Source organism: Pimephales promelas, chromosome 22 (assembly GCF_988280905.1).
Source record: "Pimephales promelas chromosome 22, fPimPro1.hap1.1, whole genome shotgun sequence".
Classification (NCBI taxonomy): Eukaryota; Metazoa; Chordata; class Actinopteri; order Cypriniformes; family Leuciscidae; genus Pimephales; species Pimephales promelas.
Genome location: NC_142790.1, coordinates 24,819,506 through 24,835,481, shown reverse-complemented (window position 1 = coordinate 24,835,481; position 15,976 = coordinate 24,819,506). Strand labels below are relative to the sequence as shown.

The following is a 15,976-nucleotide window of genomic DNA, read 5'->3' as shown; positions in this document are numbered from 1 at the left end:
TTTTAAAAGTGACTGAACTTTATTAAAATGCCATAATCAGCAATAAACACAAAAACTCATCAGTTTATCTAAGCAACATATCTCTTTTTATTACATTTATTACAGCAAGTATACACTAGCTATAATCATTTTGGAACTGGAGTATTTATGAATAAAAAAAAATTATCTTAAAGTAGATTTGAAACATTTGAAATATATAATTTACAATATCAATATAATTTTTTTAAAAAGCCTAATGAGCATAGGCAGTGCTGGTCTGCTGTTCAATTTTCACAAAAGATAGAAAACACACATATGACAACAATATTATACAGTAAAACAGGAACCGAAAACAAACAGATAGCAGCAGTAGTATGCCACTAAGATGAATGAGACTTCCCAGAGTATAATTCCTTTAGACTGTCCAGCTCTTCCGTCATTTTCTGATTCTGGTTCTCCATCATGGCGATGCGTGACTCTAAGCTCCGCACATATTCCTTCTGCCTGCGCCTGTACTCTTTGGCCGCCCTCCTGCAAAAAGCACAAGCAACACGGGCAACACACCACATTGACTGTCTCTGGAGCCGCCTCGGGCCTCCAGCAAACACATGCACACGTCACCATCTTTCGCACGCGGGACAACACAACCATGCAGCTGTCATCTTATCGAATATTACGAGCGGTGTCTAGACACTGTGTGAAAAGCTCGTTTGCCAATTTGTTGCAGCTCTGTAAACGACATAGTCTTTAGTGTTCGGCTTGCAATGGACTGTTATTCGGTTTTGTGACAGTATAGGTCTTTAAGAGCCTTGAGTTCTTCAATGAGCATCTTGTTTTGTTTTTCAAGCACGGCAACTCGGTTCTCGAGACATTTGACATATTCTTTCTTCTTCCGCCGGCATTCCCGGGCAGCTTCCCTGGAAGCAACAACAGAGAGGCTCTGTGAGCATGAATCCTGTAAATCTTACATTTTGTTTACAGGTCCCACTTCATGCAAGTCAGAAATGCAGAATATCATCATGGCAAGCATGGAAACGCAAATTAAGTCCAAACCAGGAAAGCTGGAGTTGTGAGTACTGGTATACAAGATGTGCATGGGCAGCGCAAATGATTCCATTAAATGCACAACAAAGGCCTTTAGCACATGCTCCACACACCGAGACATCACTTTCAAACCCAAGCTGAAACAAGCATGAAAGCTGAAAGCAGGCCAATGGATGCAACAGAAGAACTTGTGAGGCCTCAGATGCAGAAAGAGCTGATGGAAAGACCAAGCAACACACCAAGACAGAAAAGCTGCTTGTAAAATCATGCAAAAAGAATAGGCTGATATAATGATTTCATGCTCAGAAAACAGTGGTGGTTCTCCTGGAATGGGGAAGGATGCCTGGGCATTACCTGTTTTTCATCAGCCGGTGTTCCCTCTTGCGTGACACGTCCTCAGCCAGCTGCTGAGGGCTGGGAAGAGACCCGGATGAGCTGTCATTCACCTGGGAAAGACCAGACACCGGAGAGGAAACCTGATATGCAGACATACCTCCAGGAGTGGCTGTAAAAACACACACACATCCGTTTATAGAGGAACAGGTCTTTTCAAAGATTTTTATTAGAAAACATTTACTTGACATGTTGGCACAAACAAGAATATTTTTATTTGCTGGCAAGTGAGTTTATGACCCTGCTAATATTTTTATTAGGCACAAAAATGATATTTCATTTTCATATTTATAATAATCAATAAACTGTATGTTTTCTTTACAAATGAATACAACTATTTACAACATATGACCCAAATCTCTCTCTCACATTGGTCCCAGGTCACCTTTATTGTTTATTTAAGCAATAACAGTACATTGTTGTGGTTATTGTTATGGCTGTGCTGGGCATTACTGCTATTCTGGTTATATACAGAGGTCTCAGAGTGTATTTGAAGAGTTCAGATGCAAAAGCCTCTAAATGCCATTTAAAATTTTCTTCTTTAATGATGATTTGTATCAAACTTGTATATTTAAGTTCAATAATTTCACTTAAATGGCAATGATAATTACCTATTAATTGTTATTTAAGTGAAATTATTGAACTTAAATATACAAGTTTGATAAAAATCATCATTAAAGAAGAAAATTTCAAATGGCATTTAGAGGCTTTTGCATCTGAACTCTTCATTTGGACACTAATGGCACGCTATGAACACATAAGCATATTAGGCAAAATATGAAACATTTGTAAACCATTTTAATTCAAGATTTCAAACAAAATATTTCACAAAAAGAAGTGTTCTAAAGCTTTTTTGTGCCCACTTTATAACCAAGATAATGAGTGAGTTATTGTTTTTATACAAAAGCACTGTGTATGCAATACAAAAATAAATAAATCTGAAAAGAAACTTTAGCAAAGTTAAACTTTCAACAAAAACAACTAATTCATTTCCAGGACATTTATTCTAGGTAAGTTTCCTCTTAAAAAAAATTATAAAATTCAAGGTTTACCAGGATGAGTGGGACCCCTGATGGTTTGCAACAAACATGTCAATTAGGTCGAGCAGAGATTAATGACTTTATCCCTATGACAGCTAGAGGGTGGATATTATCAAGACAAACTCTACTAGCATACCAGTGGTGACATTTAGATGTCATTGTGGTTGAGAGAGTTGCAATTGCTAATCTCCATGATAAAACAATCAGTGGTTAATTTGAAATTGAATATATTTGTCATGGTACTTGTCTCAAATTTAAAATAGAAAGAATGAATGCAAACACATCTCCATATTCTTACATGCATAACTTTAAGCATAAATAGATATAATTTATATATCTTATTATCATTTATATAGATTATACTGACATGGAGTTGTGTTAGAAATATTTTATGTAATGGGTATTTTCAACAATAAATGTACAGAGAAATGCAGACAGATGGATGCTCAGGTTAAAGACCATATATACTTACCCAAAAAGTGCTTAACATAGTAAAACTATCAGTCATATGATTATTTTAGATCATTACAAACCAATTACTGTCACAAATCACAGTGAAGAAGACTTGAGTGACATTGATTTTTACTCAAATGTATGATTTAAATGTACATGTATCTTTCTATTCAGGTCCAGGAGACTCACTTGGTTGTTGTGACAATCACAGTGATCTGACTGTGAATTAAACTTCATTCCTGCAAAGAGCAACTTGGGAGTCATGGCAAGTATATTCTAAAAGATTATAGAGCCGACCTCAGGGTGAGGCTGTAATACTCTTAGCATTAAATGATCCTGTGTCAGACACCTGAGAAGGACGGAGTGTATAGATGCTAAAGATGCCGTCACCATCCTTCAGGGAAGTATTGGATTGGATTGTAAGTATTCAGGGAATTATCTTCAGTTATTATTATTATTAACAAATGAAAGTTGTTTAAATTGTCCGTGGTGAAGAAGTCAGATTTAGTAGGTTGTATTCATATTGAGAATTTCTACAATAGAGCCTGATAGCATGAGTCCATGAATATCACCATGCTACTAAACAGGTCTGAGGATCAACAGAATCAAAGGTCCACAGGCATTGAATTAATACCCACTAGAGATCAGCAAACACATTGTGTTGCCGCTGAGTATGTCACAGTGTTAGACTGTAAACAGATCTACTCATGGTGAGGTTATAAACTGGATTTCACACCAGTAAAGTCTCCTACATATCTGTGGTGCATATTGCAACATGCACCCATCATGCTCTTTTGAAAGCAGAGTGAATCAATTTCCACTAAAAGCCGCAAAACTATGTGGTCACAGTCACATATCACACCAAGCAGCAGGTCACATGGGAGACTTGCATGACAGAAAGTTCTTACTTTTTGATCTCTCTTCATTGAAACCAATTAAATAAATTTACAAAGCGGTGTACATTTCTGAAATGCACTTTTAAAGCAGCTTTGAAACAATATGTATTGTGAAAAGCGCTGAACAAATACATTTGAATTGAACAATGAACAATTAAAAAGCAAAATAAACAACACATCTTTACGTCTCTGCTTCTTGTCGTCTCCTTGGAGACTGTGGCACAGTCTAAAAGATGATTAATTTAGAAGTCTTGCTCTCGCAAAAAAGGAGCTGCTTGTATTCACAGCATGACTCTGAACTGACGTCAATGTACATCTTATTTTCTGTTCAGCATTTACATTTCCCTGCTGGTGTTCAATTCCAGGAAACAAGATGACGTCAGCTGCACTGTGAGTGGGCAGCACATTCATGCGTTTCAGAGAGAGAGAGAGAGAGAGAGCAACAGTGGTGCTGAAAGAAACAAGTAAGGGTAACAGAGGGACTCAACAGGGAGCAGTAAAATCACTTATTTGAAAATTTAATTTTTAGCCTGTTGCATGCTGTAGAGATGACTCATACGAAGAATATAATAAGAAAACAGATTCGATACCCAAGAAAATCCTACATCATTTTCTTAGTACCATCTCTGTGTGTGTCTCTATCAAAACTTCAAAGTTTTGTTTGAGCATTTGAAATATTGATTGTCTGTTCATATTTTTTGAACACTGTCAAATCAAATTTAAAATTACACAACCAAATCCAGAGGATAAAAACGAGGATAAAATAAACGGAGGTATTTTAAATGCAATCTTTAAATGTATTGTTAAACGCGGTGAAAAGAGCAAAATTACCACAAGAAACAGCCAACGTACCTGATTCTGTCTCATCTCCAGTTACAGCCATATAGTGAGCTGAAAGCAAGTCTGTCTCTCTCAGCTGTCAGCATGCAATAATGCCCAAACCACAAGCTAAGTGTGCAGTCACTGTCAGGGCCATTGACATCACTATGACATCATTGGCCTCCTGATGTCAGTAACGCAGTGGCTAGCAGAGCCAGCCCTTCCTTCCCCCACCCCCGTCTGTCGTCACACATCAGACAGTGAAGCGGACCGAAGCAGAGTATAGAAGCAAAGGCAGTTTTTTTATGTATAAGACTGTCTCTAGATTGTGTTTTCTATTATGGTTTTAACAGAAATGTGAAATTGTTTTGGAAAGCCTGCTTTTCATTTCAAGCAAGCAGTGCTGACATGAATTTATGCACAAAAGGTCTTTGTAAGGCTGTGAATTGCATGAAACCTGTCAGGAACATACTGATCATTTCACCCAAAAATAAAAAAGAAATAAATAAAATACCATACAAATTGTTGGGGCATAAAGATGACACATTAAATTGATCAAAGGCAACACAGAAGACTTTTACACTGTTACAAAAAAAAAAAAAAAAAAAAAATCAGCATAGAATGATTTTTGAAGGATCATGTGACACTGAAGACTGGAGGAATGGCTGCTTAAATATTAGCTTTGCCGTCACAGAAATAAACAACAATATTTTATTTCAAGATAATCTTTCTTAAGAAGCAAGAGGCTTCTTTCTAAAACATTAAAAAATATTATTAACTCCAAACTTCTAAACTGTATATAAAAAAATAATTAAACCTATTTTTTAGGAAAACTAAGATTTTTTTTTGCAAAACTATTCTCGTTACTTAATTGTAATGGAAATAATGCCAATGTCAAAGGCAAACAAAAATAATATTAATGGTAAAAAAAAAAGGTATCATTCTCACTATGTTCTTATAAGAATTACCCAAGTTTTATAATGGCAGTGAAAAGACCCTGAGAATTTGAAGCTCCAAAAAGCATCATAAAAATAATCTATAAGGCTCCAGGAGGTTAAGGAAGGCCTTCTGAAGAAAAGCGAAAAATATCCATATTTAGAACTTTATAAACTATAATCACTGGCTTCTGGTAACGGCCGTATGTGAGTCCAGTTCGGGCACAAGAGTGACCTCTGGCCCGAGTGCGTCTGACCCTTTATTAATCGATTGGCGCTGTATGAATTACTTTTATGATGGACGGATGGTTGCGCTCTTTTGGACTTCAAAATCTAAGGTGCCATTCACTTCCATAATACTTAGTTTTGTCTATATGGTATTATAACAAAATGAGTATAATCCAAATGAATGAAATAAATGACAACATCATTACCTTGGCCCTTTTTTTCAGACACAAGGTAGGTGCCATTGCTGGAGTGGACAGCATACTGCATTATGGGAGACCTAGGCCATGAAGTGAAGGTTTCATATCTCTGATGACAGGGGATCAATTGGACACTGCCGCTCTGGTTGATTGACACTTCAGAATAATAAAACAAAGAAAAGTCACATGAGGACAAGGCTGTGCATTCACATACTTAGGTTTGCTGAGTTTTAAATAATAAAACAGATTTAAAATTGCAAAAAGCATTTGAAAACTTTCTGGTTGTTAAACATTAAAGTGAAACTAAAGAGTGTGTCCAAAAGTGTCTAAATAGGTTTTGGGGCCACTGTGCATGGGAAATGCTTTTGAAAGGCCTCACTGAAAGGGCCTGCATTGGTGTTGCTGAAAAGATTTCTTGAGGATGCCTCAGCGTCATCTTCACCTTTTAGACCATCACTCAGATCTGTACTGGTGGAAGAGTCTGGGAGATCCCCGTCAGGGTTTTCATCTTTAAAAATTACTGATGATGCCTGAGTAGAAATAGGGTTTTGATTATTAAAACGTAAATCATCAGAATACTTTTTTTTTTATTAACTATTCCTTAAAAACTTTTCTGAATCCCTGAATTCTACTTGACATATATGTATATTACATATAGGCTACAAGAAGGACCTTATGGTGATCTTGTGATGAATACTTACAGTAATCTGTGAGGTTTAGATCACACACACATATGATTTTCCAAATCAGAAAAGGTCATTCCTACGCTTTTTTCCACCTGCCACCTACATGCGCGACCAGATCACAGTCACAAACGTCTGAACCCACAGTCTTACTCAGTCACTCAGAGACACTACATAACAGTGAAGCTGTTCAGAGGAGACTGTGCACAATTAAAAATAATCAGTTGACTTTTAAAGGGAACCCCTGTGACCAGAGGTGGTAGGTGGTGCATCCCAAATTCGAGTACTTGTGCACTATTCTGAGCAGTTTTGTAGTATTGTAGTAGTGCGAGTAGTGTTTACACTGCATTTATGTCCATTTATTAAGCCCTTCCGTGCTAACTTCCCTCCAACTCGTTCACTCGGATGTACATTATTGTTCAAATTGCACGAGCGCCCTCTACTGGCGTAACCCTTGCAATGTGTTTACAATAAATGGAATGCCCTAGACTAGAGTGACACTATAAATGTGTAAAACTAAAAAGTCAGCTTAAGGTAGAGTATTACCACACAGTTGAATGTATGTCAAAATAATATCTACTGTGACGTCTCAATCGTGTTGCATTGTGGTCTATGGGTCTGCCTAAAATGTACATACTGAATAGACTTGGGCTGCAATCCGAAAACGGCGAAAAAACAGTATGTGACAAGTATGTCTGAAATCAGAGTACTCATAAAAAGAAGGCAAAAAGTCCCCAGATGATCTGCTAGTTTTGTTTTTGCTTCAAATCAAAGTTTCTAATGTTATGATTCACCCCATAGCTGACTTGGTTCATGGCTTATAACTCTTTAACTAAGACTTTTTACAAATCCTTATGAGGGGAAAAAGAATGGCAAAATACAGCTTAACGTTAACGTTACTTCTGGAACCAACAACGCTGCTGAAGAAAGACTCCAATGTTGAATGACACAACCTTGTAACATACACTAACATTACATATTGAGTACACAGCATACGTTGTATAAGTGCATAGTGCGTCATCTAGGACAAACCCTAAATTTTGGACACAAAATTACCCTTTAATTTAAACTAAAATCCCTTAAGTTATGGCAGACGGTGACTTTTAAGTTGTAGCAACGGGAAGTGACTTGTTACCTTCTTTGGTTGTAACGGTAACTGTTAGAATTCAGTTAACTTTACCTGAGCATCTTCTGCAGACGGAGTGATTTTTTTACTTCCATCAGCTGCATCCATAGCCTACTGCTTTACACTAAAGAGATAAAAAGAGCACATTTCTCAGATCAATTAATAAACAAATAATAATAATAGAACAATATACAAAACATAATGTTAACCATAGTGGTTTGAACAGAGATTCAGCCTAAATTAGGATGTAATTTATAAATAAATATTATAAGTTGTGAGGAGTATCGATGAATTGAACTGAATGTTTAAACTGGCTAACTTATGTTTCGCAGTAAATGTTGTGTTAGAAGATAACGTAACGTTATTCCTCTCACAACAAATTTGTGATGTAACGTTACTTTAAATGTTTTAAAATGGGTCACGGGACAGAAAAGCTAACGTATTCGTCGAATGTCTTCTAATATTGTAACGTTAGTTTAAAATAATTTCTTACCTTCTTTTTTATGAGAAAGTAGTTTGTATACACAAATCCGTCGTCGAGTCCACGGTGAGGCGACGCGAGCGGTTTGCTTTGTTCGGTCAAGCGCGAGCTCAAAATGTTTAAAAGTTGAGTCGCGCGCAGTAAAACTATATTAACGTTACCTGCACTACAATTTTTTAGAAATTTAATCAAGTAAGTCCAAAACAGAATAAACCATTGTCTTGAATGTTTTCTATTATACGAATAGAGTTAATTGATGGATGGACTAATGGCGATATCCAGTGATTGAAGTTGGAATAAATCACGTTCTCGAATCGGTCCATGTTCTCTCCAATCATGTTTGACTACTAGACAATTATTTTTTTTAAATTCACAACATTTTAGACAGATTTGATGAATTGTCCTTCAAAAAGGGCATTTGATAGGGGTTCTTTATAAGAACCTTAATTATCGAACACATCAAAAGTAAAAGTAGAAAACTCGTAATTTATTATTGTATTTATTTGTTGGTCTTTTTTGAAAATACAAAACAAAAACACATTAAACATTACAAAACATTCTTTAACCGAAGTGACATAGGCAATGTTTAAAGTAAAAAGACAATGAAATTCAGTTACATACTGTGTAATCTTGAGGAAACAAGCAATGTAGAGATTTGGGTCAATAATAACTAAATTCAAATTCACCTCTCCTCAAAGGTAACCACCAGTAGTGTTATCAAATCAACTTAATTGAGCTTTTTTTTTTCTTGAATTAAGCACATAAACAATTTACCACTTAAAATTTCGCAAACTCAGTGCGATTCCAATGTAATTTTTTTCGGTCAAATTTTAAAAGTTAAGAAAACCAAGCCAGAGGTACACAAATGAGTATGCATGCTCTCAGCACCAATACAGCTCAATCAACCAATTTATGTACACACACAGGCAATTAGTGCAACAATTAACTGCAGCGAGAGCGTGTAGAGTGATAAAACTTATCAACTAAAAACAGGCATATGAAGCGGAGGCACAAACCCTAAGGGTTCGTCTTCAAGCGGGGCAAAGCAGTAACAAACACACCGTCACCCAGAGAAGACGAACCATGCCTGCAGTTACAAATACCCAAATTAAAACCAGGAAAAATAACAAACAAAAAAAAAGTTATTTTAAATGCTAACGTTATTAATATCTTGTATGAAATAACAATTAAGACATTGCATTTAATGTACAGTTGTTTTTCTCCCAATCCCTTTGGATTTTTGCTTGAGATAACTGCTGATGGTTTTGCATCTGTCATATGTGGTAGAATGAGCCATTGCTGATGGAATTATTACTTTATGTCTCTTTTTGCCTTTTTTTTTTTTTAAATATATACATGCATTCAATAGGTATTCCAATTAAAACTAATTCCAACTCCCTTTCCAGTTTCACCAATTAAAGAGTTAGCTAAAAACTGCAAGACAGTTCACACAACACAATTCAGCATGAAGAGTCTGTTCTTCGGCCGTGAGATATGTCGTAGAATGAGTGAAAGATGGGAAGTTGTAACAGAGCCGAACTGGGAAGATACTCTTTCCTTTCATCTTCCAACTGGAGTCGGATTCACATTATGTTTGGAAGGAAGAGCAACTTTCTGATAGCACTTGTAGTGTCAGCTCCAATTGTAAAATACTGGACAGTGAGAATGCATAACTACCATCTTTTGACCTAAAGATGACAAAAAGACAATTATTTCAAATAGGGACAACATCATCATGTCATTTTGTTAAGTGTATACACCAGGGATTCTCAACTCTGGCCCTCGAGATCCATTTTTCCTGTGCAGTTTATCTCCAACCCTAATCAAAGTCCCTGTTAACACCTGGTATTAAGATGCGTTTCGGTTGATCGGATCACAAGTGGACTGTGCTAAATACAGGTGTAAACAGGGTCTAAAACACTTTGAGCTTGTCCACTTTCAAACACTTCCAGAGGTAGTCAAAAACGCATTCGCCCGTGGTCGTAAACACGTGGTCGAATGACTGACTGTCTCCCTAATCTACTTGTGATGCGATTGTAAAAAACATCTCAATACCAGGTGTAAACGAGGCCAAACAAACCTGAATAAGCCAATCAAAGTCTTCAGGATTACTAGAAAGTTGTAGAAAGGTGAGTTTAATGAAGGTCAGAAGTAAACTCTGGAGGAAAATGGATCTCGAGGGACAGAGTCGAGAACTCCTGATAAACTCAAAAAAGGTGTGATCACATTAGCAAATTTTACAGGCAAAATGTATCTATTTTAAATAGTGTAGTAATTAGGGCTGGGTATTGACACAAATTTCACAATTCGATTAGATTTTGATTCACAAGCTTGCAATTCGATTCGATTTCGATTCCGATTCAATATTGATTATTTTGGATATCAGTTACAACAAATGGCAAATTTTCTCAAGGAAATCAAATCTCTTAACTAATGCTGTAAACTATGGGAGTCTAGTTGTAGCCTTTAGGCTTCATTAGCCTAATATGAAGGTGTTTTGTAGCTATAGAAACACTTAAATTACACTTTTATTTATTTTTATAATAGGAAGATTATATGAAATACAAACATTTAAATGGTGGCTGTCATAAAAATTTGCCAGATTTATTCAAATATGCATTCAATATTGAAGAACATTAAGATTATAATGAACATGTAATATAGTGTATATTTAGCAAAATGCTCCTATAGAGTTATTTTTTTTAGCTGACTAACGAGTTTATGTGGGTTTTCTGAGGTAAATATGACGTCTTTCCACGGTTGAAACGCTGATTGAGTGAATCAATGTGACATGATACAGATTTCGATAAGTTGTACTCTAACTTTTAACACACTTTCAGATGCTCATTCATGTTTATTTCACGCTGTAACTGGTATTATTAACCCGGAAGAGAGATCAGCGGTGCTGCTTCTCTTGAGCTGCGCCAGAGCGATCTCACTCCACAGCGCCAAAACGTTATTTATGTTTTTGAATTTCTAAAGAAAATGGACGTGATTTGAAAATTGAAACTTTGTTTCATATCAATAGTAACAAAGGACAAAGATTATTGCGATTTTTTGGATGCGCGCAGCCGCGAGACAATGTTTCCATTCATTCAAATGAAACAGGATGACTAATCGATTCTTGAGATTTAAGAATCGATATCGGTTCGTAAAAATGAGAATCGATTAATATCGAGAAATCGATATTTATTACCCAGCCCTAGTAGTAATGTATGAAGAAAAGCTCACACAGGAATCACTTTTAAACTAAGCAGCTGTCTGTCAGTCAACCCAATTCGAACACACATGTGAGCGCACCTTAAGAGTTGGTAAACGTGGGATTTGCACTCACAGTGTCGTGTTCACCACTGCGGCGGCACGTAACTGTAGGTAGGAGTGGCGGGCTGGCGGTACGTGGGCATTGAGGGGTGGGGCGCGACCGGAGTTGGAGAGTGAGTGGTTAATAACGTCCCTGCGAAGGAAAAAAATATGTTCACCCTTTTTTGTTCAATTAGATGAATTTCCATTGATTATTTCCATGAGACTCACCAGCTGACATCGCCATGGTGGTGCCTCCAACCATTCCCATGGCGACTCCATTAGGACGGGGTGGGGGAATTTGAGGGGCATACATGGCCGCCGGCATGCCGTTGGGCTGGACCACCGTTGTATGATGAATGACATGCGGCGGCGCTGCGTAAAGGGGCTGTGTGTAGTAAGTGCCTTGCTGCTGTGGAAAGAACATCTAACATCTTAAAATACAGGCCAGGGTTGACATTACTCAGCATGAAACAACATTTGCGATACCATTTTTTTTCCTATTGACCAATAAATCTGAGTAAAACGACTTGTCAAACAAGTAAAAAAATTAGGATGGGACTTGATTTTGTCCTTTGGGGGTTGATTGGATGGTTGTCATTTGCTATTACTGTGATGTCATGTGAGTGACAGGTTGTCCCCCCCTCGTACCGGTAAACACGTCATCAGAGAAATCGTTGCAAGAGGGAGGGGAAGTTATTTAGAATTTTTCTTTTTAAATACTGATAAATCATTCTTTAAAAATACTGAAAAATTCCATAAAAATAAGAATTGTAAATTTTTATTTCATGGTTACATCGCCTTACCTGTGCGTAGGGGTTCTGCTGGGGGTAGGGACTTCTCACAGGGTAGACGGCAGCAGAGTAGGGGTTGGGTGATGAGGAATAGGGGGGTACAGCACCTGTTGTTGGGGAGCAGGACATTTTGAAAGGGGTCCCGGGAGCATAACCTGTAAGGATGACAATGCATTTAAAGAGGTAAAGAAAATAGAAAAAGTGAGCATCACACATGACCCTATGAATAAAAGTAGATGGATACAATGAAGTACCACCCAATTTTGTAGTAGTGATGCACCAAAATTCTGGCAAACAAAAATATTCATCCGGTCCAAAAATCAGCATGTGTGTCATGATTTAGCGCTTCTCCGATGGTGTGTGTTGACTGTTTCAGAGTCTATTTCGTGAACCCAATGTGGATCAGCTAGAGCTAGATTGACAATAACGATCTGTCGATTTTAATCAATCTTCATTTTGATGAACTGGGATCTTTTAGTATATGCTGTTTTCAGATGATGAGTGAACAAAACTTAACATTATTTATAGCATACCTACCATCCAATGATGGCAATATGCTTTGTTACTTTTAAAATGAAAAAGTCCAAGCCTGATTCTGTCAATTTAAAAAAGAAAATTCAAATGAAATGTTGTTTTGACTGCACTATATTACATATTCATTATATTATTTATTACATCACCTATTGCCTTTATTATTTAATATATGTTTGAATAAATGTCATGAAAGCAAGATTTTTTTTACAGCCACCATTTAAATATTTATATTTCAACAATAAACTGGAGTAGAAACATATTCATAGGCCTATAATTAGAAAGTTGATATAAAACTGTTACAACAGTTTTTATTTGACTATTTATTATTAAATACATTTGATTAGTAAATTGATTATTAAAAACATTTGATTTTCAACTTCTCTAAATGAAAACTTAGATGGAAAAAAAAAGAATAATTTTGGTGCATCACTAAATATTATGAAAGCAAAATGGGCAGTGCATGTCATTTCAAGTTGACTGTCTTTATGCTGTACTGTTGAGATATATAATAACACAAAACGCTAAAGAAAAATAATTAAAAACAAACTCCAAGAACTCTACTTTCTAGCTTCTTAAAACAGCAAAAATCAAAACCTATGGAAATATTTCTTGGCTGAGCAAAGGAGAGCCCTGTTATAACTCATTGCATTATTAACAGCTGTGTTTTGGCTCAAAAACACTGTAAAGTTGAATGCAGGGCACGATTAATCGCATCCAAAATAAAAGTTTGTGTTTACATAATATATATGGGTGCATTGTGTATAATTATTTTATATATATATAAATACACACACATGCTTGTATATATTTAAGAAATATTTTCATGTATATACTGTATAGATGTATATATAATTTTTATTATATATAAATATAAATATTTTATATATAAATAATATTTTGTTCTTAAATATACATGCATGTGTGTGCATTTATACATATATACAAAATAATTATACACAGTGCACCCACATATATTATGTAAACACAAACTTTTATTTTGGATGCGATTAATCGTTTGACAGCCCTAGTTGAACGAGTTTGGACTTCTCTTACCTGTAGGAAAGGCTGGAGTAGCACCAGGGTACATGCTGGGGGAGTACGCTGGAGCTGCCGCTGCATAACCCACAGGAAATCCCGCTGGAGAAATAAATAAATGAATAAAAATCACAGCAATACACAATAACAACAAAGACAATGTGCTGGAACTTAATTGTATATAGTGCGAAAACTGCAAACGTTTCCTATCGATTGCATGCAAGTGAGACAGAGCTCATCTCTGGTTACCTGGGTATCCTATTCCTTTAGGGTTGGCATAAGGAACCCCTGTTGACGCAGGGTTATAAACAGGGTTCATGGTGTTTATCGTTCTGCACCTTTAAAGAGGAAGGAAGTAGAAAAAATTACATTCAACCAAACAATGACCTATTACTTGACAGTTGTATTGTGGTTCACTTTTCTTTTGAAAAATTACAGGCCACAAAATGTATGCACCTATTGATTGAAATAAATGTTGTGATGTTATTTCAATCAAGAGGTGCATACATTTTTTGGTCAAGATCTTGAATTGACAATGCAAGAGTCCAGCGCTCTCCTCCAGCAAATCCCAAAGACTTTCCCTGAATTTAAGGTCTGGACTCAGAGCCAATTCATGTGTGAAAATGCAATTTGAGCCTGATGAATCTTCACATTGTCATCCTGGAATATGGCCATGATGTGTCTCATACGTGGATGTTTAAGAAATTATTAAAATAGTTATCCATACTGGCTATTGGATACAATATAATACATATCAGTATTGGTAAGAACAAAGAAAAAAAAGCTTTGCCAAGGTTCAGTTTTATCATGTGAAACAGGTATTTTAATGAATTCAGTTCCTCTATACACCACAAGCCATCCTCTCTAGACCTGTCAATCAAATTGATGTCTGGAAACACAAAGCCACACATATTTTCACAGATTTTGAATGGATTGCATGAGTTTATTAACATGTTAAAAGATAAGATCATGTGTTACTCAATGGCCTATCAAGAAATTGTCGAGATTATGAAAAGGAACGTGTTAAATCGCGTGCCAATGTCACATGCAACGTCGAATTCATCCGAGATATGAGATTTAAAACATTCACCGACGTGTAATTGCAGAGGGGGTTAAAAAACAGATTCAAAGCAAATGTGCATAACGCATCGTATTCGTGCCTCCTCTGAAACACAAGTGTGGTTTTCAATTTAGCCTGAAGTCCCGATTGTAAACTGACTCTACCGGTCGGCCAATTAATATTTTACATGCAAGGATAAAAGGCTAGCTTTTAGCATCACTGCATATGACGACCGTGCTTTTATGCGCAAACACATCATAATAATAGACGTGACATTGTGCACGCAGGACGCAGCGCAGCGGCTCGGTGTTACAGGCCAACAGCAGCATCTCGCATCCCCACTTTATCCCAATTCACTAACGTTAACGTTACATGCCCCACTCCTCAATCCATCCGCTTATTTTCCCAAAACTAAATCTCGCACAAGTGGGCAGCTAAAGCTATGCATATTAATCGGATAGTGACTGTGGGTACGTACGGTCGCTGGTTGTTTTTGTAGCTTGCGAATTAATCCAGTATTTCGCTCGCGTCTGATGATGTTGTCTGTCTCGCGCTCTACGTCGGAGCGAACGCTACGCACAGCAGCGAGCCCTGGCCGCACCGTGCGTCACTTCCGCATCTGGTACAAAGCGGAAAGATGTTTTTTTTTTTTTTTTTTTATGTAATAGCCTTTACATTTTTATGTCTAGATTTGGTCTAAATGGTTGTTTTTATTTTTAAAAAATCGCATGCTATGAAATAGGCCACTATATGTTCAAAAGTAGTCATGTGTTTACGTTCGTGTTAGCTGTGGGTCAATTTTTACTCCTATCCAGTTGTAGGCCTAATGTATATTTTGTAACATATTTAAGATATTATGAATAAAATTGGAAAGGTTTTGTCTCAATTTTAAAAAAGTTTTTGCATACAAAGCAACAATTAATTGTTCAAACCCATATTTGGATTTACGTTGTACGCTACTATTTTCTAGAGTAGGCTA

At 36.5% G+C, this 15,976-nt stretch overlaps 2 protein-coding genes and 1 long non-coding RNA gene across 8 annotated transcripts; all 3 read right to left on the bottom strand.

Moving 5' to 3' along the window:
- Positions 1-584: 584 nt before the first annotated feature.
- cremb (cAMP responsive element modulator b) lies at positions 585-4,793 on the bottom strand. Of its 2 annotated transcripts, none has more exons than XM_039685163.2 (3): positions 4,658-4,793; positions 1,378-1,528; positions 585-896 (listed from the first exon to the last, which is right to left on the bottom strand). In XM_039685163.2, exons 1-3 carry the CDS (start codon positions 4,686-4,688, stop codon positions 752-754), a joined length of 327 nt encoding a protein of 108 aa, XP_039541097.1. In that variant the 5' UTR covers positions 4,689-4,793; the 3' UTR covers positions 585-751. The 2 variants fall into 2 exon arrangements, with proteins under 2 accessions (XP_039541097.1, XP_088981967.1); XM_089125841.1 differs by lacking the exon at positions 4,658-4,793 and adding an exon at positions 3,991-4,606.
- Positions 4,794-5,999: 1,206 nt separating this feature from the next.
- LOC148969623 (uncharacterized) lies at positions 6,000-7,939 on the bottom strand. 2 transcript variants are annotated; one of them, XR_016149362.1, is made up of 3 exons: positions 7,848-7,939; positions 6,427-6,514; positions 6,000-6,140 (listed from the first exon to the last, which is right to left on the bottom strand). It is a non-coding gene; the product is annotated as an uncharacterized LOC148969623 (long non-coding RNA). The 2 variants fall into 2 exon arrangements; XR_016149361.1 differs by lacking the exon at positions 7,848-7,939 and adding an exon at positions 6,686-7,070.
- An 818-nt stretch (positions 7,940-8,757) lies between these two features.
- On the bottom strand, positions 8,758-15,634 carry fam168b (family with sequence similarity 168 member B). Of its 4 annotated transcripts, none has more exons than XM_039685079.2 (7): positions 15,476-15,634; positions 14,187-14,275; positions 13,956-14,039; positions 12,381-12,523; positions 11,806-12,001; positions 11,575-11,728; positions 8,758-9,962 (listed from the first exon to the last, which is right to left on the bottom strand). In XM_039685079.2, exons 2-6 carry the CDS (start codon positions 14,254-14,256, stop codon positions 11,619-11,621), a joined length of 603 nt encoding a protein of 200 aa, XP_039541013.2. In that variant the 5' UTR covers positions 14,257-14,275; positions 15,476-15,634; the 3' UTR covers positions 8,758-9,962; positions 11,575-11,618. The 4 variants fall into 4 exon arrangements, with proteins under 4 accessions (XP_039541013.2, XP_039541012.2, XP_039541015.2 ...); XM_039685078.2 differs by having other exon boundaries at positions 11,609-11,728; XM_039685081.2 differs by having other exon boundaries at positions 11,609-11,728; positions 11,806-11,983.
- Positions 15,635-15,976: the final 342 nt, after the last annotated feature.